This window comes from Cupressus sempervirens, chromosome 9 (genome assembly GCF_028749045.1).
Source record: "Cupressus sempervirens isolate cs-2001-9-10 chromosome 9, ASM2874904v1, whole genome shotgun sequence".
Taxonomy (NCBI): domain Eukaryota; kingdom Viridiplantae; phylum Streptophyta; class Pinopsida; order Cupressales; family Cupressaceae; genus Cupressus; species Cupressus sempervirens.
In genome coordinates, this window is record NC_143126.1 from 818,921,817 (window position 1) to 818,946,922 (window position 25,106).

The window sequence follows — 25,106 nt, forward strand, 5'->3', positions numbered from 1 at the left end:
AGACACAAAACTAAATGCCCTAAGTAAACTAAATAGGTGAGAGTAGGACCTAAAGGGAACCAATTAGGCAATGTACCCGTTCACACCAACATAGTGTTATTTTATTATTTGTTTAGATCTAGATTTGCTTTAAGAATATAGGATCCCATATTTGCAGATATAATGTTTACCTATTTTATTATTTATGTTGCACTCAATAACAAAGAGATTTTCGTCACAAAGTCTATTAAATCTAAATTTGCACACAGCATCTACAAATATTTCCTATAACCATTGTTTTCCTCTAGAAAACATTTTGGAAGCAAAAACATAGGGCCAAAGTCCCTTAGCAGTTGTCGAACCATTCTCACACAGAAACAGATGGCTGGGTGGTGGATCCATATCATAGTTTCCAGCATTAAATTTCACCTTGAATGATGCCAATTATTCAACACCCATAGGTAGCCTATTGCAGATACATACACCCAGTGTGTCAGAAATAATAATGCACAATCTATGAATATTCATCAATCAATAACCTTCTGCTCAATTAATCACCGTGTGTATGATAATTACATGTTCAAAATATAATATGATAACGTCATTTGCCTCTGGCTCACTTCTGTGTGTCAGAAATGATTCTTGGGGGGGGCGGGCGGGTACTGGGGCGAACAAATAGCCCAAATTTGCCAGGTAATGATGGAAAAATTCTGGTGAAGGAGCAGCTGGATAAACAGAAAATCTGGGGACATAAGTTTCCAACATTGAATTTAATTTCCGTGGACATAAGTTTCCAATATAGAATTCAAATCGAATTTTTAAGTGCAAAAGAGAAAAATCATGAAATGTCAGAAACTAAAAACCACAGGTGGCCTCTTACAGCTAAACTTCACCCAATTTACAATATATGGCATGATTCTGTAAGCTATTTATTTATATACAACCTATGTATCTATCAATCAGCATACTCGTGCTAAACAAGCATTTGATCAATATGCTTGAAACTTATGATATACAGACATTCAAATCATGGCCCATTTTATAAATAACAATTCAATATCCACATGCTGAAACATAATGAATATCGAATTAGTCATTTTTCAATTGTCTGAAATAGAAGGTCATAGATTTTGGGGTTTCCTGGTCTGTTGCTTATAGCTGAACCCAAAAAAATCAACATACAAGTAAAACCAAATTTAAACTGCACAAGATTTAGATCTTGAGTTGCTACAACAAAATTAAAAAACTACATATGACAAATTCCAAATACCATTTATGATGTTTGTCATGCAAGCACACAACACCAGTATCAGAATCCTATGTGCATAGACAAAACAGAATTTCATATAGGCAAAAAATTTACCTGCAAACAGGCATGTATATGGATGTTGCCATTCCCAAGATGACAAAGCCTGTTTGCAATACGTGTGATATGTCCCAAGTTTCCTCTCTTTGGTGGAGATCTACCACAAGTAGGTGCAGTATGCTGATGAAATTCAAAATGCAAAAAATACATCAAAACATAACATATGCTAATAGAAGTGCTCCCTAAAGGGTTTCCTCCTTCTATCAGACAATGAACAAATGATGTAAAACCTCCAGAAAAAGGTCGAAACTAGAGGTCAGTACATTTAACCAACAGCATTAAATAATACTCGAGAACTGAAATATAAATAAAGGTTTTTCATCTCAATTTTACACAGTAAAATACCTTAATGGGCTCGTCAATAAGAAAAGGCATTTCATCAGCTTCCAACAGTTTCCCAATCAAGTCACAATCTTGGAAAAGGTGATCAAGAAGAACAGAGCTGTTACTTTCAAGGCATGAGCTTATAACACTCTCCACATAGTGATGCAAAGCATTGTTGAATGGATAGCTGTAACAAGCAATAGGATTAGTCTTCTGCAGGGCTTGAATCGTGCATTAATGCAAAAGTTTCATTGTATTAGTAGTATCAACATAAAATAACATACTCGAAAAAAAGTTTGATGACCATTTGAATGGCACCCAAACAAACCAACCCCTGACGGGCAACTTCATTTCCGTTTCTCAGCAAAACTGCAATGAATTCCACTATCTGCAAACGGCATGCATGAAATGAGATAAAAAGATACAGTTAACTGAATGCACCAATTACTCAATAACTACATATGATGCAACCTACAACCAATTGTTTTCCTTGGAAGAGATAAATTATAAGGATAATACTTCTGTGCTAAAAATATTTTCATTAATGTCAAGAAGGTAAAAGAATCAAGACAATGTCACAGACAAGTTGCCATTGACATAAAAGAAGAAAAGAGTCATTGTCATTAATGTCAAGATAAATAAGCAAGATCATTTTTGTCAGTAGTGTCATTGATGTCAAAGGAATCATGATAAAAATGTTTACAAATAATGGTTGATGAGGGAAATGCAGCTCTTCAGATGACGCATCAACTAAGGGATCAAAAGCAGCAACATATCTAAGTGTAGTTGTTTACCTTCTTGATGGCATGATTCTTTAGATGCTCATAAAGCAAGCCATCTATTTATTAATGCATCAGAAGTGCTTTAAAGATAGTATTGTTGTTCTATTGACACATAAAGTGGAGTCCTTCTGTGAAGCTGAATTGATAATATTCATAAATGAACATGTATCATGCTGAACTGACCATAATATTCAGTGTTAAGACAGATACAACCTATTAGATTTGTTTGACCAGAGAAGACTATATGACAGACTCCAACACATGCGAAATACATGCAGAAAGCAAATCACCTGAAGGTGGTGGCAAGCAAGAGTATACTACTGCAAGAAGTAATTCGTTAATAAGAACAAAATATTATCTGATTTGACAGAAACAATGATTTTACCCAACATCAATAAAGCAACTTACTATTGTTAACATGCAGCGATCTGAGAATTGCAATCATAGAAGAATTACAAGGAAACAACATAAACGAGTGATTCAGGTTAACGATACTGGCAGATTTGTTTGTTATCCAAAACATTGATTTATAAGTGAAACTCAAATTGATATGATGATTGACTCATCAGAATTACAGTACATTTCATTAAAATAGTAGCCGAACTTCTGTCACTATCTAAGGCCAACTTCCTCAAAAATAAACAGCAACTTTATTAAAGAACAAATCAGCACCTGAGATTATGTTAGGGACAGCGATTCATAGATTGAAGGCAAAGGAACTGATTCATTTACTGCACGAGGAGGCTGGCGCTGTCTTATGGATGTGGTGAAAAATAGGCTTACGGATTCGAGTAGATCATTGGATATTGCCCTTCTACAGTTTTTTCTCATGAACTGAATTGAATCAGTCTGGTGTATTATTGGGCATCCCTACTGGCAGAACGGATGTACGAGTCTCTCACCCTTTAGCACAGGGCATTCTATATGCCACATTAGGCTATTAGCCTGTTCTTGGATTCTACCTTAGTGCAGATTCTGCCTAGCGACTTATAAGTGAATCCAGAGAATACCTTAGCACCTAGCGAGCCTCTGAGATTTTATTGGAGACATTTGGATATTGGTATTGCACCAGTGGGACAGAAGCAAAAGAGCTAGGTAGTTTCAAACTCATTCAGAGGGAGACATTAACAGAGGAAGGGAGGAGAATAGTGAGAGCTTGAGAGAGTTTAGTGATAGACAGGTTGTGGAGGTAGAAGCAGTGAATTCAGCGGCCGCATACACACAAGTTGGTGGTGGCATGGTTCTTTTTGCTCCACTACTACTTTTGAAGGCCCACTTGACTCATTCGACAACCCCCAATACAGGACTGATGACCATGATCCCCATGCCAGCATTTGGTCAGGTGATAACGTTGATGAGCTTGAGCACACTAGTCCCAGTGCTAGCATCTGAGCCACTACAAGCAGTATTAGAGGCAGTGGCAAAAGAAGTTGAAGGTAAACAATCAATTAGAGGTACCGATGGTGAGCAGGTAGGTAAGTTGTTGCAAGTTGATGAGGTAGCAGAGATGGAGGTGGTAACTGTACCAAAGTATGCAGGTGAGGACATGCCTAGGGACGAGGTGGTGGATATGTTGGTTAGTATGGGGACTACATTGGAACAGAACATGGATAGTTGGCTGAATCAATTACACCTCTTGCCCATCAAACCTATGAGGCCTATAGTATGTTCACCATGACAACAATTACCCCCACCCACTGACATTGAAAATTTGGAGGTTGGATCTTCGCCTGTGAGAGAGCTTGAATTGGAGAGGGATCATGGCATTGTGGATAGAGAGGCAGGCAGTGTGGACGTAGGAGAGACACCACTTCTGTAGATATCTTTTCATGTGGAGGCTCAAGGAGAGTCTTGGCGACCAAAACCTAGACCAGTATTTGAGAGCTTTGAGAGACTAATCATCAAAATTAATGATTGGAGGAGAGAGTTGAAATAGCCCTCATTCGTCATCAAAAACCACATTACAATTGTGTTGGAGTAACCGTCAACATTCCCCTTCGAGATTCGTGACATGGCTTAACCGCCTCGTATGTTCTATAAGTCTAATGGTCGTATCGGGCATTAACAGGTCAATATTTTGGTACAACAACAACCCTAGCTTGTAAAAAGTGGTACCAAAGACTGGTCACAAGTTCGAATTTCCTCAGCTAACACTAAGGGAGGGATTGTTGGACTAATCGCCAACGTTCCCCTTCAAGATTCCTGACATGGCTTAACCACCTCCTGTATCTATAAGTCTAATGGTTGTATCGGGCATTAACAAGTCGATCTTTTGGTGCAATGGCAACCCTAGCTTGTAACAAATTGAAGATGAGACAATTTGTCTCGACGTCAACTAGTCGAAAGGCTTTTTGATTTTCACTATAGCCGATTAGCATGAGTTTCTAGCTCTTAGCATCTAACTTGGTGTGTTTAGCATCAACGATTAAAAAAAAAGCATTGGATCCAAAACAAATCGAGATGCTTGATTATAGGCTTACAACCTTGTTTACCGTACTAGTTAAAGAAATCAACGCACAGACAATAGATATGAATAGCAAAACTTCTTATTATTATTCGCATATGCCAAACAGTACATTATGCTTGAATGATCCTTTACAATAATCCCGAAGGGTGTATAAATACTTTCCGAAGAACCTTCCCGAAGGGGTCCGTCGGCTACATAACAAGAACCTTTCCGAAGGGACCCATCGGCTACATACAAGAACCTTTCCAAAGGGACCCATCGGATGATACACAATTTTTACCGACGAATTCATCCCCCCCAAAAAGAAAAGTCGTCTCTTGACGACTACAAAACAAAACTCAACCAACTAATACAACAATATTGATCTGCCACATCACTTTCACATTCATCCCGTTGCGTCTATAGCCTTTGCTAACACAATACTAACTCCTCAAGCTGACCTTGATAGCCATCTGTGCTGCTTTCTCTACTTCCAACTCCTCGGTACCCTGAGCCAAGTGTCGCTGCACTGCCTCCAACTGGATGATCAGCTCCTCCCGAGCTCTCTACGCATCCACCAAGACAGCCTCACGACCAACACCTACTCTCAGTGCCTCTGGTACACAGACACTCCATGCCTGTAGCAGCTCCCAAGTCTTCTCAATTGGTCAGACTCTCACGACTGATATCCGCAATTTCTCCTAATACCACACTCTTTCTGGCAACCACTGGTGCTTCCCCTTCCCTATGGCATCATCTAATACTCATTCTGAGCATTCTTGATTTGTCAATGTTTTTTTTTTTTTTTTTAGTAGCTCCTTTCCCTTCTGACTGCTTTCTTCTGCCCTTCCTTTCTGACTGCTTCTTTCTGCTCATATGCTACACTCCCATGGCCGTACACTAGTCAAAATCAAATATTGCTACTAGTCGTACGGTTGCATTCAGAGATATACATTTTTGCTGCTCTTAACTGCAAGGTCCGTACGAACATCAGACTTTTAGAAGAAGTCGTACGGTGCTTATTTGATAAGATCATTGTACAAACGCATCAAATATCCTTCCAAAAACTTGCCGTATGGACACCTCAGATATATCGCCGTACGAACGCATCAATGATGAGAATTGAAATATCTTAACCCTACTTGAAAGTTGGTACGGTGGAACACTTAACTTTTTAAATCCGTACGGTGGTGATCAGGTACCATATTGTTCAAATCCGTAAGCCAAACAATATTCTTTAAATCCGTACGACAAACTGGGAAGGAAATTCGTATGCCAAAACTGGGATTCCATGTCTTCTTCAAAATCCGTACGACCAACTATATGAATCTATCCTTCACATCCGTACGATGTCCTTCAGGAGACCCCAATTTGCCGTACGGTGCCAAGCTGCATCTTTTAGATAACTTCGAAATCCGTACAGCAAAGACATTCCTCCCTGCAAAATCCATATGGTGAAGAGAACTCCCCATAATCCGTACGGTGATTTGTAAGTCACCAATAATATTCTCCAATATTTGTACGCCGTACGATAGACTATACGGTGCATGCTCAGGTAACTTAGAGGCCGTACGGTGCAGCTTTAAAAGCCGTACAATGACTTTCTCACACTTTTTTTTTTTCTTTTTTTTCAATTTTTTTTTCTTTTTTTTTTTTTTCAAATTCAGAACAGCAGACTCAATTTTCCATCCCAACTTCGTCGTTCTACAATGACAAAGGAGTCGTTCGGAATTCATTCTGCGACGACGGAGTCTTCCTAGCATGGTACATCTTTAGCCTCGACTCGTTCACTGCCTGTGGCACTTCTTGTCCATCCACAGTCCACAATTTTATTGCTCCATTGTCGCCTACCTCCTGAATTTGGTACGGCCCAGCCCATCTAACTTTGAATTTACCTGGTTTAAATTTATTCCTTCTGTCATATTCCAACACCCACTGACTTGGTTGGAACCTGTTCAGTTTCAGGTGCTTATCATGCCACAGCTTGCGCCTGTTCCGCCTTACCTCCGTGGCCCATTGTGCCTGTAATCGTCAAGGCTTATTTAAGCTACACGATCTCTCCCTCAAGTTTTCCATATCGCCCAGTTTGTTCCCAAAGCTCCGTACCATGGACTCCATCAATTACCCCTTCTGGCCGTCAATAACACGTCCACTCCATGCTGCTGCAACTTTTATTAAACCCTTCCGCTTTGTTTCCTGTGCGGACCGTATGATGTGTCTTCCTTGCTGCTGGCACCTTTCTACTATATCTGTGGTTCGACGTAATACTTTCTTCTCGCGCGGTCGTACAGTGGAATCTTTCCTCCTTTCGAGTTCGTATTGTATGTTCTTTCCTTCAGCTTCAGTCATAGCCGCGTTTCCTTCTTCGGCTTCTCTGTGTTGTTTCGAACATTCATTTCCTCCTTCGGCTTCTCCATGTTCCTTCAGACATTCATTTCCTCCGTTGGCTTCTCTGTGTTCCTTTGGACATTCATTTCCTCCTTTCTTACCTTCGTCGATCCTTAGCATATTACAACTTGGAAAGACCTCGTAATCCTCTATCTGCCAGTGGTAAAGATCATTTACTGAATCGAGATCATCATCTCCTTCCAATCGTAGGACTCCCTCCTAATTGGGTTCCATACTCTGCCTCCTCTCATCCTCTTCTCCTTCAGAATCCAACGATAGAGCTTCGTCTCCAACCATTTGAGTGTGTAGATCGATGACATATTTCTGGCCTTTGCTTTCAAGTGATAAAGTATTTTTCTTCCAATCGTGTTTTGCTTTGGCTTGTATCAACCACCCCCGACCCAGAATAGCATCGTATCCTCTCCGCTTCAGTGGGATCACGACAAAGTCCAACAGGAACGGTTGTGTTCCAATCATCACTGGTTGCACTGTGAGTACTCCCAATGGCTAGATTCCATGTTGATCGGCTGTTAACAATTGGAAGGTAGGTGGCCACAATGTCGGCTGTCCCAACTTTTTCCAAGTATCCTCTGGCAGCACATTGACACCGGATCCTTTGTCTACAATCGTGTCCGTTAGCACAGTCCCAAGAATGCCCATTTCAACAACTGCCAGATGGCGTCCAGATGAGAGGGCTAACAGCATCAGACCATTGATGCTGGAGTGTACTAATAGAGGACCACTGGGCTGCCATAGCAAGCTCCTAAGAATCACCAGAGTCAATAAGTATGAAAAGACCACAATCCTAAATACCGATGGCAATAGACTAAGTCTCTCGAGCAACGATACTACAATAATGTGAACTAAAGGGGAATGTATTAGAATTTGACTAATTGAGAAAAGTTTGAGTTCAATTCCTAGAACATAGGGCACAAAGGAAATATATTTCCTTCCTCCAAAGCGAATTTGTATATTGCCTTTTCCAACAACGGTGAACTCTTCCTCTCCTCCAGAAATGACTGAATCTGAGAATGGTTGAGATCCCAACGAGTGAAGTAGTAGGAGGCACTTGAACCAATATACAAGGCAGAGGATTTTACATGATCTATAGGTCTTTTAGCCATGAAGACGTAAAAGGAAGACTCACCCTACTCAGTGTGCTACGCAACATGCAATCTAGGTTGTGAACCAAAATTGCTTGGCTTGAGCAGCTAACCATTTACATCATTCTAATTTCAAATTACCAAACTTATTATAGTAGTTGCACTGAATATTTTTTTCTTCGGGTCTTCTAATGATTGAGCAGGGGGATTTTATTTAGAAGACTAAGAGAACAAAAAGTTGTCTGTATCCTTATGAATGAAGTTAGCTGAGAAGGCTTGTGTGTTTGAAGATGAGCTAGTACCACTGTTGAATTGTGGCTTTTGACAATCTTATTGAAGCATTATGTAGAGATCAGAATACAAAACATCAAAATGTATGGAAGCAGCATTAAGAGTTTCAACAAAGTGCGTATAAGAAGACAGGAGACACTTCAGGGTGATCACCACCATGGCTTCTTCCATTTTGGGTCCAATGGCTTCTAATTGATCTCAAATGTCCTTAGTTTTATTGAGATGGTCCTGCAGGGACACTTAATCATCCATCATGATTGTGAAACGGCATTTTCTTCAAGAATGCACAACTCTTATCAAAGATTTCATCCAAACCTTTGAGATGCATGAAAATTTAAATAGGAACCTATTGATGTCAATGTTTTACCACTACATAACATATAGCAATTGAACACTTGATATGGGATATCAAACACTCAATTCCTCTCTTGAAAAGTTAATACTCATGAAGACATGAGAACAACTCCAATGTTCCTTACACCTATGGATACTAATGCAGTTATCGATGTGATTTGTTGGTAATCACATAGGCAACCTTACGTTGTTCATTCAAGGATGACTTGGTTTTTGGGTGTGATGGTGATGGTGATGGGTTTGTAAAATATACAAATGCCAAATAATGTAGATGGTGGTGATGGTGGGGGTTTGTTTACCAATGATGCTTCTCCTAACTTCTTTCCTCAAAACTCCAAATACTAAGCTACACACTACTCCACTCCTACTCCTATGAATGGAAAGATTAGTAAATGGACGGGGATCGAATCTAATGAAAGCTAACCGGCGGCTCTACCTCCATAGATACAATGAAATTCAAGGGAAAAAGACTACTTTACCCCGCAAGGCTTCCTAAAGAGCCGCTAGGATGCTAGTGGCCTAGTTTATAGATCCCTATCAAACATTCACTAATATCACCATGCAACTATCCATCTACTCTTACTCTTAACAACTTTCTTGAAATGAAATCTACTTTAACAACTTTAAAGGAATCTAACTTTAACTATTGGAAGTAGAAATTGTTTACCGTACTGGTAAAGAAATCAATGCATACAGACAATGGAACAGAATAGCAGAATTATATTCGCATATGCCAGACATTACATTATGCTTCATAAGATGAATGATAGAAGATGCTTTACAATGATCCCAGACGAGATATAAATACTATCCGCCGAACCTTCACGAAGGAGTCCGTCGGCCACAAACATTATGTCCGCTACAAACTATTTACCTGTCGGCTACAAAATACAAAACACCGACGACAATCATCCCGTCATCTACAGAAACACCGACGACTATCCAGTCGGCTGACACCATCCCCCCCCAAAAAGAAAAGTCGTCTTCTGACGACTAACAAAATATCTGAGACAAATTAACAAACAAAATACATTAACGGACTAATTACAACAAGATAAATCTGCTTCTGACACATCACTATCACTTTCGTCCTGTGCCTGTAGCCTCTGCTAACACAACACTGCCTCCTTAATGAAGCTGACCTTGATAGCCAACTATGTTGCTTTCTTTGTTTTCAATTCTTCCGTACCTTGAGCCAAGTGTCGCTACACTGCCTCCAACTAGATGATTAGCTCCTCTCGAGCTCTCTATGCATCCACCAAGATAGCCTCCCGGCCAACACCTACTCCCAGTGCCTCTGGTACACAGAAAGTCCATGCCTGCAGCAACTTCAACTCTTCTCAACTGGTCAGACTCCCACGACTGATATTCGCCAAGACCAAATTAGCACTTCGCAACCCACACAGAAATGCATGGAACACACCATTTCTATCATTTTCTGCCTCTTTCTTGCAACCACTGATGCATCCCCTTCCCTTTGACATCATCTGTAACTCATTCTGAACAATTTGAATCTGTCGTCGTTTTTTTTTGTTTTTTTTTTTTTTTGTTGTAAAGCTGCTCTTTTGCTCCTCTTCTGACTGCTTCCTTCTGCTGATCTATATTCGCTACTTCATATAACCATGCCAGAACAATAAGAATCTCATGCCGCGGGGAAGACCAATCGCCAAGCCACAAGCACACCTCCCACACCGGGTAACCTCTAAAGAAATCTCCAGCAGCTAGTGGCAGGAGTACCAAGACAAGGCACGAAGACAATCCACCTAATCACGTGGAATTAGGAAAACATCCACAGGAAGACAAACATCCGTGGGGAGCAAGATATCCTCGGACGGAAGAAAAATGTCTGCGGAAGATGCAGAACGCATAACCTCGTTACGCCTATGTTTCTCGGAGCCAACTGCTTTGCTGAACTATTTTTTAAAATAGGATATACCCGTCCCTAAACATGCCCAAATATGCAGACGTAAAAAACTACAGATTCAGTCGAGAGAGCTCCTCCACGTCTTGGGGTCGATGGTGAGGCTCAACGGCTCTGTCTTAGACTAAGCAACGGGTCATTGTAGTATAGTGGTAAATATTCCCGCCTGTCACGCGGGTGACCCGGGTTCGATCCCCGGCAACAGCGCCAAATGTTTACCGTACTCATAAAGAAATCAACACATACAGACAATGGAACAGAATAGCAGAATTATATTCGCATATGCCAGACATTACATTATGCTTCATAAGATGAATGATAAAAGATGCTTTACAATGATCCCAAACGGGATATAAATACTATCCGCCGAACCTTCCCGAAGGAGTCCGTCCGCCACAAACATTATGTTCGCTACAAACTATTTACCTGTCGGCTACAAAATACAAAACACCGAAAACAATCATCCCGTCGGCTACAGAAACACCGACGACTATCCAGTCGGCTGACAGAAACCATGCAATAACACCAAATATTCTTAATCACCATGCAAGTCACAACAATGATAAAGAGAGGCAATCTTGGTATTATTTTAGCAACAATTTTCTCCGACCCTTTACAAATGAGAGCAAATGGCCTTATATAGAGGCCCAAAATTACAACCAACAGTAGAGATTAAGAGGCAAAACCAACAATCCAAATTGGATCCTAGAAACCCTAATTAGGGTGGCCACCCCATTGGCCAATGAGAAGACGCCACCTCATCAATGGACCAATGAAAAAAAGGAAAAGTGGCAACCAATGAGAAGGCACCAAAATGGTAGCCAATCAAAATCAAACACCTATACTACCCAAGAAGAAGGAGAATTTGCCACTTGGGCTTACATCAAATGATCTTCTAATATAGATCTACCCCTTTCTTTCATCTTTTTAGACAAAGTAATGAACTTGGCTAGCTTGTCGTTGACTTCCTTCATGGGAGGGCAAAGTGTATGCTTCATCTTGAACTCAGTTGAATTCATAATGTTGCTTGATGCTTGCAGTGTCTTCTTATGATCCTTCTCATATTCCTTTGCATATCTGATAAAGGCATTGAGGAAGGCAAGGGTGCCCAAATGTTTCTTGATGGCAAGCTTCCCCAACTCATCTAATCTTGATCCGAATTCTGTCTCATTAACGTTCTCCTCTTGTCCACTTGAATTATCCCTTTGGTCTCTAGCCTCAAATATTTTCAAATCACTTCCTCCAAATTTTCTCTTCCTTGAAATTCACTCTTCAATTTTCACTGCCTCTAAATTAAATAAAAGAGGTAGGACCCCATATAGAATTGCTTTTGATTTTGCACTTTCCCAAGTTGCAACTCTAAATTCTTGTTTATAATCCTAGCCCAATCAAATCTTCTCTTTCCATTTTCAATTTCATCAATAAAACAATACATCCAGTTCTTGAATTGCATACCTTGAGCTAAGCCCATGATCCAACTGAGAAGTACGATGAGATCGTCATACTTTGATTTGAAGTCTGACTTGCTGAGCCTTGATGACCTGGTGACTCCCTTCTTGCCTTTGTGTAACCAATTCTGCTTTAGATGAATGAAGTAGGCCTCCTGATTATCCAAAAATAACTTAGCCATCTGATCCATCATTACCACTATCATGTTTTTATACTGGGGAATATTAAATGCTTCTTCGACCACTTGTATGTCGATGTTGGCCAACACTCTCTTCCCTTCATATAAAATGATGCATTTAGTAACAATATCAAATTGGGATGCACACTCTATTGCCAATTTCGGACAAGGCAAGGTAGGAGGGAAAGTTGTCGCGTGTACAATTCTGCTCTTGTAGATCTTCTTTGCCATGGGGGATTGTCCTTCCTTCAATCTGTCCTTTAACTGTATCATGTTCACTGTACCGATATTGGTATCACTTATTCGCCTCACTTTCAAGAAGAAAATGGTCTTAGGCATCATGTCTTTCTTGTCTTTTTTGGTATTCATTTCCTTTGAGTTCTTGTTTGCACTAACATCCACCATCCTAAACACTTATTTCTACCCCTTCGTTCTAAATGATATGGACTACACTCATCAATCTCCAACCTTCTTTCTATCAGTGGAATCTAGCTCATTTCTGCCTCTCCAAATCCTATCTCTACGCTAACCTAGAGGTGGGACTACCACTTATTTCTACCTCTTCGTTACCTTAGGATGGACTACACTTATATCTCCCAACTTCAACCTAGGGTGGTCTAGCTTATTTCTGCCTCGCCAAGTGTCCTATCATGAAATCGACACTTATCTCTCCAAACTTTAACCTATCAATGGGATGATGAAGTGGTGGATGATGAATGCACGAAGAATATAAGGGAAACGAAACCAAGCAAAAACAAGAAGTGGAATCCGCCTTTAACCAATCTTCACCTCTAAAATGAATAGAATTTTACTTTAATTTTGTCTTTACCAATAACCAGGCCCTCTTCAAATTTGGATCAGATTTTGAAAATGTCAAGCCTCCTTGCAAATAATGATGCCCTAGCAAAAGTCAGAATTTTGTCTCCTTGAAATCGCCCACATACTTGCCAAAATCAAACCTTTGGATCACATAGCCTCTTCACCAACAAAATCGCCCAAATTTGGAAATTGAAATTGCAGCCTTTGGAAAGAAAATCAGACCCCAAGAAAAATCACCTAAGCAAGAAAATTTCAAATCTGACCTAGGGCAGAAATTCACCCAAGATAGAAGAAGAAAAATGCTGCCAAGCAAGGAAAATCTACTCAAAAAAATCACCCAAGTCTGCAAGCTGCCCTTCTATAGAAAAATCGCTCAACACATGAGGAGGAAGATGGAATGAGGAGATGAGAGAGGGGGGAGCCCCTCTTATACCAAAATTTTCATGTCCCTCCAAGCTGGCCGACTTGCCCTAGAGGAAAGCAAAATTAAATTAGCATCTTTATTAATGGCCCAGATTTAAATCTCATGCTAAAATTACTTAGCTCAAAGTGAAATTAGCCCATTTAATTGCCAGTTGTGATCAAAAATTGCAAAATAAAACAACGAAAGATTAGGAGATGCCAAAAAATTTATTTAAAAACGTTTTAGCAATTTAAATATCATTAAAATCGAATTTAGCAAAGCTAAAATCGATTTTCAATTTTAATTTACCAATTTCTTTCAACATTTAAAAATCTCCTAAGCAATATTTCAACCAATTTAATGAGATTTTGCAATTTAATCCACTTTCAATTTTGCAATGCAATTTTAATTTTTAACCAAAATAAATCATTTCTCTAGCATTCAAAATCGATTTTCCAATTTTAATTTCACTATCAAAATTTTCTCTTTTCACCAAAAAATTCAAGATTTTCTAAAATGACTAAATCTAAAAAATTCATTTTGAAAATGTTCAAGCTTAGACAATTATTTCAAATTTTCAAAAATCCGTCTAAGTCCAAAAATTTACAAATTTATCCTACCGAATATTGTTTTAACTATTGAAAAATGTTGTTTTTTGAAATTCGTTTGGCCTAAGGATAAAATTACATGTTTCGAAAAATCAAGTTTCGCACCAGGTGAAAAAATAAATCCAACCACATCCCTCTTGGCCCAAAGGCATCCAAAGTCTAGAATTTTCAAATCGGAAAAACTTGCCAAGGCAACCGAAAAAAGGGGGTCCTCAAAATTTTGGGGCAATGGTGTCAAAACCTCATAACAGAACCTATAGGAGCTGATCCTCAATGATTAAAAGGTTGATCAAAATAGTGTCTTGATTGTGCTCATCAAATTTATCCTACTCTTTTGCCATATTGCTCAAGATTATTACTCTTGCCAAAAAAGAATTGTCAAGACATATGTAGTCAAATATCTTCATCATATGTTGCTTCCAAGTGTTGTAGGTTTTGTCCTTGAATTTATGAATGTCTTCAAGCAGAATGTGTTAGAGATGCCATTCAAGAGAACTAAGGTCAAAGTAGGTTGACCGAATGGGGGCACAAATATCAACGCAAAACACAATTGACCCATGAATACCATGGTTTGAATAAGAGCGATGCATAAAACAAGCACTAATTTGAAATAGAACACTATACATTTGAGCACAAATCCCAAGGCAAAAAATTTGGAAGACCCACCAAACTTTGAGACACCCAAAATAGTAGTCACGAAAACTACCAAAAGTATGTGATCAACAAGTGAGACCAACCATAAACATGAAAATTTTGGCAAAACCCTAGTCGGTTGTCATTAAGGTTGAAAAAAGAAAAGAAAAGCAATCTGAAGGGCACGGAAGTGATGAAGATTGTTGTATATAGATGAAACACAAAGAGGATGAATGACAGCAAAAATAAACCACAGAAAGTGTCATCTAATGAAGAAAAACTCCCATCGCAATATAAAGGAGTTTTTTAACAAAAAAAGACCATAGTAATGGTCACAGAACCTAGGAACCACAATGAGTTGTTGGGTGGTTGTGAGAGAATGGCATAGAAATGAAAGGATTGAAGCACTAAGGAAAAGCAGATACATCATTTGGAAAAAAATGAGCCATTCCAAGTTACAAAATGGCATCGAACCCTGTTGTAGCTAAAATTGTCGACTTCCAAGAAGAAAAACCACCCTAATATTGCAAAAGAAACCACTCATTGGAGACCTATAAATGAGAATGGAAGTAAAAACGTAATATTGTATTTTACCAAATCGTCCAATAAAGAAGCGCCTCTAACAAGTTTTTCCTCTAATCCGGTAAATGGGTTTCTTTAACACTTGATATTTATTTTCAAAAAAATTAAAGAAAGAATAATTTCAAAACAACAGTATAATTTTTTTGAAGAAATAACCTCTTATAACATATTTCGCTATAATTGGTAAAATATTGGATGCATTAATGAATAAGCAAGATAATCATTTATAGATTACAAATAGGATGTTTCTATCACAAAATGATTGTGATTATTAGAAACATTTTGATAATGAAAGAATATGTACAAAATTAGAAGCGTTCTAATATTTACAAGATTTACAATATTGACCACTAAAATAATAAAAATATATTATGGAGGTATTATTCTACTTATAAGTGCATTAAATGAATGTTATAATGAGAGGGACTATTTATTAATTTTTCTGAGTCAACGTGGAACACTAAAAAGAACCTATATTTGATGTTTTAAATGTTAATGTTTTAGCATTAGAAGAAGTAAAACATGGATTATTTGATATACTGATAAGTGAATTAAATTGCTGCTGATTATATTAACTACATGTATATAAGTATTAATTTTATATATATATATATAGTAGTGTATATATTGAATTTGATTATCAGCAGCCATTTAATATACTGTGATTGGGCTCCATATTTTTATCGGCAGATATATATTGATCATGCCTCATTATATGTTATCAGACTCATGATCGTTGGGCTTGTAATTAAGCACGTAATTTTGTTTGGTTATGAAATGACATGCCTCCGAAGAGGCATGCCTTTACGTGGCCTTGGGGCCACGTAGAGTCATGACTCTTCGGAGTCATGTACTCTTGCCTTTATATTAACATGCCACTCTGATCGCAGCAAAGGAAATCAATTCACAGCATTTCCAGTACCTGCAATCAGAGTATAGATATTGTTTAACAGCTTACTTTGCAGATAAATTCACATCAAATATATATTACTTCCATTCATTTCAATATACAGTCGAAGGAGGACAGATTGTAATCACTGGCAAAGCTATAAAGGAGAACATACTTTCAGCACTGGAACTATTCAAGTAAGGACATTCTCTGCAGTTATTATTATTGTAATTGTTTTGTCTATCAGAGATCCACAAACTTAACATTAAAAACATCTCAAAAGCAAGTTGGATTTGGTTTGAAGTATTTAGAAGGCAATTATAAAGACTATTGAGTGAATGGAGATCAAAGGCATCATTAATGAATATTAATCATATTACGAGAGTTGGCGCCAAAGTTCAAGGACTCAATTAATTTATCATAATGTCTCTCTGCATCAAAAACAAATGCCTTTAAGCAATTAATGGCTCATATTTATGAAGCCTCATGGATCGATTTGTCATCGAGGAAATACAAAAGCTGAAAAGAGGAAGTCAATCCCTCATGTTGATTGATGAAGTTTCTTGTTTCGATAAGTCTATGGAGTTTGCCCAAGGGTTTTAGCATTTTCTTAGAGAATTGTGAACCATTCTGGTTTTTTAGCACTTTCAACTGGTTTTTCAGAATTTTCAATTGGTGAAAGATCTAATGAAATTTTGCAATTAGCTATGGTTCCATTTAGAGGCCATGGTTGTGACAAATGGTGAAGAATTTGTTGGTTTCTATCGGAGATTTTATGCAGATTATTTGCAGAGGATAAAGGAACAGAAAAGAGTCAAATCGCGGCCTCTAGGTTCAGCATCTGGGACTCATTAAAGCAGCTGCACCCCTGTAGAGAAGCCACGTGAATTTGAGAGGGTGATGCCAATAGTTTTGGATGGCTCGTGTCAGGTTAGAAACAATAATTCAATCATAAACATAGCCTCCTAGCTGGACTTCTTCCATCGTGGCCTGCTGCAAAGCAATTTGGAATAATAATTCAACAATGCAATCCATGTCAAGTTTCTTCAATATTGACAATTCATCTCTCAATTTTAATAATTGTAATTGTATTTCAATCAAAAAGGGACAGTCGATGAAAATTGAAATGTGTGTGCATTGTTCCGCAATAGTTGTTTTTTATGCATTCTTCTTGTATATTGAAAAAGCACAAAACAAACATAAAACACAAAACACAAAAAAATACAAATTTGCAAAAACATCTTTTAGCAGTGCCAAATTGCCAATTGAACAGGGCTAGGACCAATAGGGTTCTTACAAATATTGTTTAACGTTTAAAATATGATTTATCACTATAGAGAGCTTTCAATTAAACAGACAGGGGTCATTATCAGCAATTGGATATAAAAATTTCACTGCAAGAAATCTTAAGTGCTAGGAAGATTTGATGTTATTAATATTTGAACTTCAGCAAATTTTGTTTTGTAATATTAAAGATCTTATTCAAATTCTATAATAATTGCTTTTTGCACTAATTTATACAATGTTTCTCAATAAAAATGTACCTGATTTGCACTTAGTTTGCTTGGGTCTTCTTTGGTTCAACCTATGTTCGACCCAAACAAACCAGCTTGCCTAGGTTTGAACCCACGGGTGAACTCAACCTGAACCCAGAACCTGTTTGAACCCTAGCCAAAACAGGTTCCCAAGCATGTGAACCAGACTTCATAAGACAAACCCTTGGATTTGAATGTCAGAACAAAAACCCTTTGGTTTTATGGAGATAAAGGAGCAAAACCAATATGGTTTCTTAAGGGTAAATCTAAACTAGAGGTTGTATTTGTGTTGAAAGCTTATGTTTATTTTTCTTTTCCAGCAAATATTTGCATTTGGTGCAGTAACATTATGGTGGCAGATTTTATTCATATTTGCATATTGCCTATTTGAGATGTTCCATGGCTTTTTTGAATATTAACATCCAGCTCCAGCATATTTGAGGAGATTTTGTTCATGTAATTTATATTTGTCCTTTGTATGCTCTCACCTGACCCTCACAAAATCTAAGTATTCATAAAGTGTTAAATAGTAGCATTTACTTGGTATATGCTCCTGCTGTGTGCCCTCTCAAGAATTTGGTATTCAAAAACTAGGAAGCATTTTATAAATATTTGTTGGGCCCATCACATTAGATTCTGCAAATTTTGAACATGTCATACTATAAAAGAGTAGAAACTATGTTCTAAAGTGTAATGTCCCTGTGTTAAATAAAATAAATGATGATATTTGTATTTGAGGTCCTGATCGATTTATGTGTATCGCAGTCCCATCTTTTATTTTTGTCGTAGGTGTGTTATCGTGTCGCACTTCTTGTGTACCTCACAAGTTCTCCTCCAAGGTGGATGCATTTCTCATGTGACCTGAATTACTTTATTGTACCTGTGAATTACAGTTGAAATTTTGTTTTGTTTCACCATTTGGAACGTGAAAGATCTTCCCTATTTCGCTTGCGCAATTTTGGTCTGACTCATCCCCTCATCATATTTTGCTGTGTTTGTTGGTTTCAAACCTAACTGAGACTATACTACATGAGGTTGTCTTGGTGGATGCAGAGAGAGCTCGGGAGGAGCTGACCATCCAGTTGGAGGCAGTAGAGTGACACTTGGCTTAGCGTACCTAGAAGTTGGCAACGGAGAAGGAACAATGTAATGTCCCCTTTTTCTAGGACATTAGAATTCTATGTTGTCGGCTCACTTCGCCTAAGTTTCGGGGGCGAAAAAGTTCTTTACAGAGTTCAATTCAAGCCCCACCAGAGCAGTTTTGGCAGGTTGTCCGGATGCTTACTATTTTTAGTAAGTAAACAAAGCTCACAATTATTGGTATCTTAGTGTTGGTTTGGAAGCATCTCACCGAGAGCTTTCCAACGAGCTATTGCACGTGCTTATCCGAGTTCATTTGATCAATTATTTTGATGTCTGATGATTATATGGTTTATTGACTAAGTGACTTTAAAAGTTCATTTAACTTGTCACTTTATTTTAAAAAGGTATTATGTTCACTTAAGTGACTAAAGGATAAAAAAGGTGTTTTATCCCACATTGCCTAAAAGGGCGTGCATCACATTGGGAAAATTGATAAAGGTACAACAGGCTCCACATGGGGAGTTATGAAGATTATAATATTTAAAAACAAATATTAATCTAGGAGCTGGAAACAGTGACTAGTTATCTCTTTGAGGACACAAACCTTTGAAGAAGCATTTGGAGGTTGGACGCAAACCTAGCCTTCTTACAAATTTTATCTACATTTGCCAATCTAACTATTATTGTTGTTTATAAGATTGGATTTTCTTGGATTGTTGCGTGTTATTGTATTGTTGTTGTATGATACAATAACGTATTTGGCGGCTATTTGTGTTAATTGTTGGTTTATATATGTACTTCTAAATATTGGAGGAATTCAAACAAACTTTTCTAAATTTTCTTGTATGCAAATCTGCTGGTTACAAATCGATTAAAGTTCTGGAATTTATATCAAATATTGATTCACTGTACAGTTTTAAATTTGTAAGTTTTATATCGAGGGTTTCAATAAATATCTGGAAAGCGATATTACAGTGGTATCAGAGCTCTGAACCTGCCATCCTGTTGGGAATTTTGTGATTATGAACAAATCGGAGGCAGCATAGTATCCAAGAGCAGATTATTGTTGTTTTTGCAGATTGTTTCTCAGATTTTTCAAGTACGGACATTGGGATTCCGAATCACAATAACTTAGCTCTATACAATAAGTGCTTTATGTGCACAACTTAGAAGATGTTACTGTCGAATTTATAAGGCATGCAAAATTATAGTTTCCAAACATCATATTGAGTTTGAGTGGAGGAATCATACACTTGTAAGTTTTGGAAATAATCAAGAGGTAACGTGACAGCAAGAAGAATGTAGGAGACAGAGAAGTTTCAGAACACAATAAGGTTGCGGACACATCTCCCAAGGTAGGCAAACACATTGGGAATCAAGGCATAACCATAGGAACACCGTCCTCCAACAAACGTAGGTGAGAAGGAAGTCCGAGTTCATTCGCAAGGTTCACCACAGTCCACCACATGGCATACACAAAGTAGAAGGGAGCCCGTTTTCATCTACACGGCAACTGTAAACTATCTCACAGCGTACATAGCAATATTTGAAATGTTGTAGAGTCTAGACGACCTAGTGATATCAAAACGCATTGGTTTTCAAGCATCTATGGCAGCTTCACCAAAAAACCACGGGTTGCAGAAAGGCATGAACTTATGCAGTGAACTGACACAAATTAGACTCTCCTCACGCCAACTATTGTAGTCGCAGATAGATAACACCAGTCATTGCACTCACAAGTTACCAAAGTTCAACACGTGATTAATATATGTTGCAAAGGAAGGCCATTATCATCTAACGACCTCGGGGTATATGAAGTTCTGAACCTTTTCCCTACAGTAGAAAGATTGCCTTAGTATTAATACATTACGTGGGTTAGAATTGTTAAAACCTTTCAGCACCTCTCCCAATATCACATTTGTAACAATGGAACCCGTGTATAAGGGAATAAGATGAGCAGTATTCAAGATTCACCTCACAAGAAATACGTGAACAAACATCTCCAACGGTGAAGGGTATGCAAGTGTTTGTTGGAATAGTATTTTGGGTAGCATTGTTGGTTGCCAATTGCCTGAGACTTCAAAGAGTATAGCACATAAAAGTCGTGAACTTTCACAAGAGCAACTGGAAACAGACGAAACTCTCAGAACTGGTGGTGTTGGGTCTGCAGCTAAAGACTTGTTGAGCACGAGGATCCCATCATTTGCAACAAGAAAACACAAATCCGAGTAGTTGGAAGTAGCATTATCTACTGTTCAACATCAAGGGAAGGTGGTCCTAGATTACCATTTAAACATTGTGAATACATGCCGCGGTAGCATCCCAACATCAAATCACAAAGGCAGATCAGTACCAGTGACTAACTCCAGGTGGTCAAACGACTTGACAATAGTGCAATATCTGCAATTGGAGCAAAGTTGGCATTCAAGTCAAATGAACTCGTACCAGTGAGTGTAAGATCTATAATTCTAGATACAGTGATTGGCATTGAGTTGGAAGTAGATTCAAGAAGTTGGACGGTGCCATCTATATTTTGCAAGGTCTTATCTCAATGCAAGTTATTCGCAGGTGCCAGTTTAGTAGCTATTTAATACACAGCAGTGCATAATCATTGTAATGGCAGAACGCATATGCAATGGTGTAACTCAGAGAGTTAGTGTGAACCAACAGATTATAGAGAATCTTCAAGTGGACCTCCAACTAACAATGCAAAATTGAGCCTAATGATAGAAATAGCTAAGAAAGCAAGTTTTCATTGGGAGAGTTTTAATTTCAAGGATGGTTTTGAAAGGCCTTTTCAAGCAGTGAATCCAAAACCATCTACTACCTCATGGAGAAATGTGCAGAATGCTGCTGATTGTGAAAGGACTTCATAGAAGCAACAATACAAGCAGATCTTGATCAGTCATTCAAAACAAGTATAGAAAGAAAGGAAGTTGTTGAAGACACAAAACATGGCTATAATAGACCTTCGAAAAAATAAGAATTCAAGGTACATCCATGATGGGCAAGTCAAAGATCCTTTTGAATGTAAAACTAAAGTAAGGAGACTGTACGATGATTATAACAAGTTCCCGTCAAAGCTTAAAAAAGAATTTCCTTTCATTGATTATGTGGACTTTCAACTAGAGCTGCAAAACAAAATAGATATGATAAGAAACAAATGCTATAATTTGGCTCAAGATCTCCTTGTAGAGGACAATTACAGAAATTTGCATTGGGAAGATATCAATCAACTTGATAGTAGTACTAAAAGGGAAGAGCAACCTTCGCATGATAATATGCAAAATACTAATAATGGCACAAGTATACTAATAGGTAATTGGGAGATAGAAGTATCTTATAGAGTTGTTTACACTAGTCCTTTTTATGAGCATGTTGATGGCCCATGTAGAAGAGTTGACCAAACTGCCAACGTTGGCAACTCCCCATCTTATCTAGACATGGAAAACACCAGCATCTTATTTGGTGACATGGAAATTAACTTGGATAAATTTTATGGTGAAACTAGGCTGGAAATTATGTCAAATTTTGAGGAGCAAATGGACCGCAATGTTGGCAAGATAAATGATCTAGCACAAGTTGACTAGAGGACATATCTAAAAATGTTGCCCCCCTAGGTGATGAAAAATCTAAAAATTCTATGGAGAACAGCCCACTTGTGTTCGAAAGAGATGATCAAAAACCATTATCACTCTTTGACTTATTGGATATGCTTTTGGTAAAAGAGGACAAGCTTGTCCAAGTGTTGACAAGGATGGATGATTCTTCCAAATTGATTGAGAATCTCATGCGTATTATTTTTGAAACTTTGAAAATGATAAAATATGATTACTTGCAACTATTAATGGATAGAAATCTAGCAATTAAATTTGGAAAGGACGAGGAGAGTGAGGTAGATGACCTATGCCTTCAATTGAGCTTAACACATTACTCCATCCACAAAGCTGACAATCAAATGAGTGGAGCAGCCACGCATGAAGAAAATAACCATGGTTCACGGGCACAAGAAATCACACAAATCATTGAAGGAATTCATAAAGTGGGTTGATGTGAAGGCAAACAATGTAATTCAATCACGTGTTCCCCGTCTGAGACTTTCCATGATGAGAAAAATTCTATGGACCAGCAAGTTGATGAGTCTGAAAATTCTGATTTTTGTGACAGCAGTTGTGCATTTTCACATGAGCACATGGTTAGTGATACAACAAGTGAGGATAATTCAAAGATTTCAATTAATGGTGAACCTTCCTTTTATGAAGACTTTGACATAAGTGAGGGTACTTATGGTGGAGTAGGAAGTTCAGATTTATCCTTAGCATGTTCTAAGGGATTTTTCAGCTTACCCAAAGATTTATCACCCAGCTCTTATGAGATGGCCTCGGCCTACTTGTTGAGTGGTGATTTTACTTGTTGGTATTATTCCAACTATCAATGTTTTGCCTGTGTATGTTAGTAGTATTTTCGCTGATTCTATTGGGCCTTCAAGGGTCAATGAGTTAATTGCAGATGTGTGGGGAGAACATACATTACCCTACGTTCCACATGAGGTGTCTACATTTTTTATTCAAAAGTATATTGAAGACAGTGTAAGCATTCATGATGTTGGTGATTCAACAACCACTCTTTCCTTTACCCAGGATCATGATGATTGGGAGATCGGGGATCCAGTTGTTAATAGTATCTTACATTTGGTGGATTATGTTGTGTTGTTACACAATCAAAAGATTATGATCTGTGTGTTTCAGCCTTCTGACACATTAAAGTTCCAGAGATTAGGATTACTCCGTTTTCACTAGGGTGATATGATGGTGGTGGAGTCGGATTGGCCGAATCTGTCATTGTCATCGGTACTGATATTACAAGAGTGGTACAGTGATACATGTATTACAGGAGTTGGTCAGTGGTATCTCAGACAGCATACGAGTTTTCATTTGGGATCCAAGCGGAGCATCCCTACGTATTGCCTTTTATCGGGGAGCTAGGTGGAGAGTTTGGTTGCTATCATCTTGGGATGAATATTCATATATTGTTGAGCTCCCATCTTCACTTGACAGTAGAGACTTGCAAGGTCACTCATGGAGTGTGGCATTCATTCTGACTGAGGGTATTCGCACACAGAGCAATAGCACATGGTAGTTGGTGTCCCTTTATGGTGAGACTTGGAATCTTGGCATTCAATTATTTGGCACATTGATCCCTATTGTACTATTTCACCATTCTGAGTTTGGGAAGATGCATGTTGTGGTACATTGGTTGAGGAGTAGAACATCTTTCTCAAGGTGAGTATGGGATCCTGGCATTTGATTTTTGTGGGTATGAGCGGATTGCTTGAGGGCAAGCAATCTTTGAGAAGGGAGGCTTTGTAATGTCCCCTTTTTTTGGGAAATTATAATTCTGTGTTGTCAAGTCACTTCGCCTAGGTTTCGAGGGCGAAAAAGTTCTTTATGGGGTTCAATTCGAGATTTGACCTAGACATTTCTAGTGTCAAGCCCCATTAGAGCAATTTTGGCAGGTTGTCCGGATGCTTACTATTTTTAGTAAGTAAACAGAGCTCAAAATTCTTGGTATCTCAATGTTGGTTTGGAGGTGTCTCGCCAAGAGCTTTCCCACGAGCTATTACACGTGCTTATCCGAGTTCATTTGGTCAGTTATTTTGATGCCTAATGATTATATGGTTTACTGACTAAGTGACTTTAAAAGTCCATTTAACTTGTCACTTTATTTTTAAAAAGTATTATGTTCACTTAAGTGACTAAAGGACAAAAAAGGTGTTTTATACCACATTGCCTAAAAGGGCGGGCATCACAGTGGGAAAAGTGATAAAGGTACAATAGGCTTTGCATGGGGAGTTATGAAAATTATAATATTTAAAAACAAATATTAATCTAGGAGCTAGAAACAGTGACTGGTTATCTCTTTGAGGACGCAAACCCTTGAAGAAGCATTTAGACGCAAACCTAACCTTCTTAC

General features: G+C 38.2%; 1 protein-coding gene across 6 annotated transcripts in view; it reads right to left on the reverse strand.

The window, feature by feature from the left end:
- The window catches only part of LOC149541201 (uncharacterized), a 205,244-nt gene that overhangs the window by 42,379 nt on the left and 137,759 nt on the right, over nt 1-25,106 (reverse strand). For all 6 annotated transcript variants that reach the window (XM_089802210.1, XM_089802208.1, XM_089802206.1 and 3 more), the window contains 3 exons: nt 1,954-2,057; nt 1,691-1,856; nt 1,343-1,465 (listed from right to left, as the gene is read on the reverse strand). In XM_089802210.1, the coding sequence (XP_089658336.1) occupies nt 1,343-1,465; nt 1,691-1,856; nt 1,954-2,057 (393 nt within the window). The remainder of the gene's footprint in view (nt 1-1,342; nt 1,466-1,690; nt 1,857-1,953; nt 2,058-25,106) is intronic.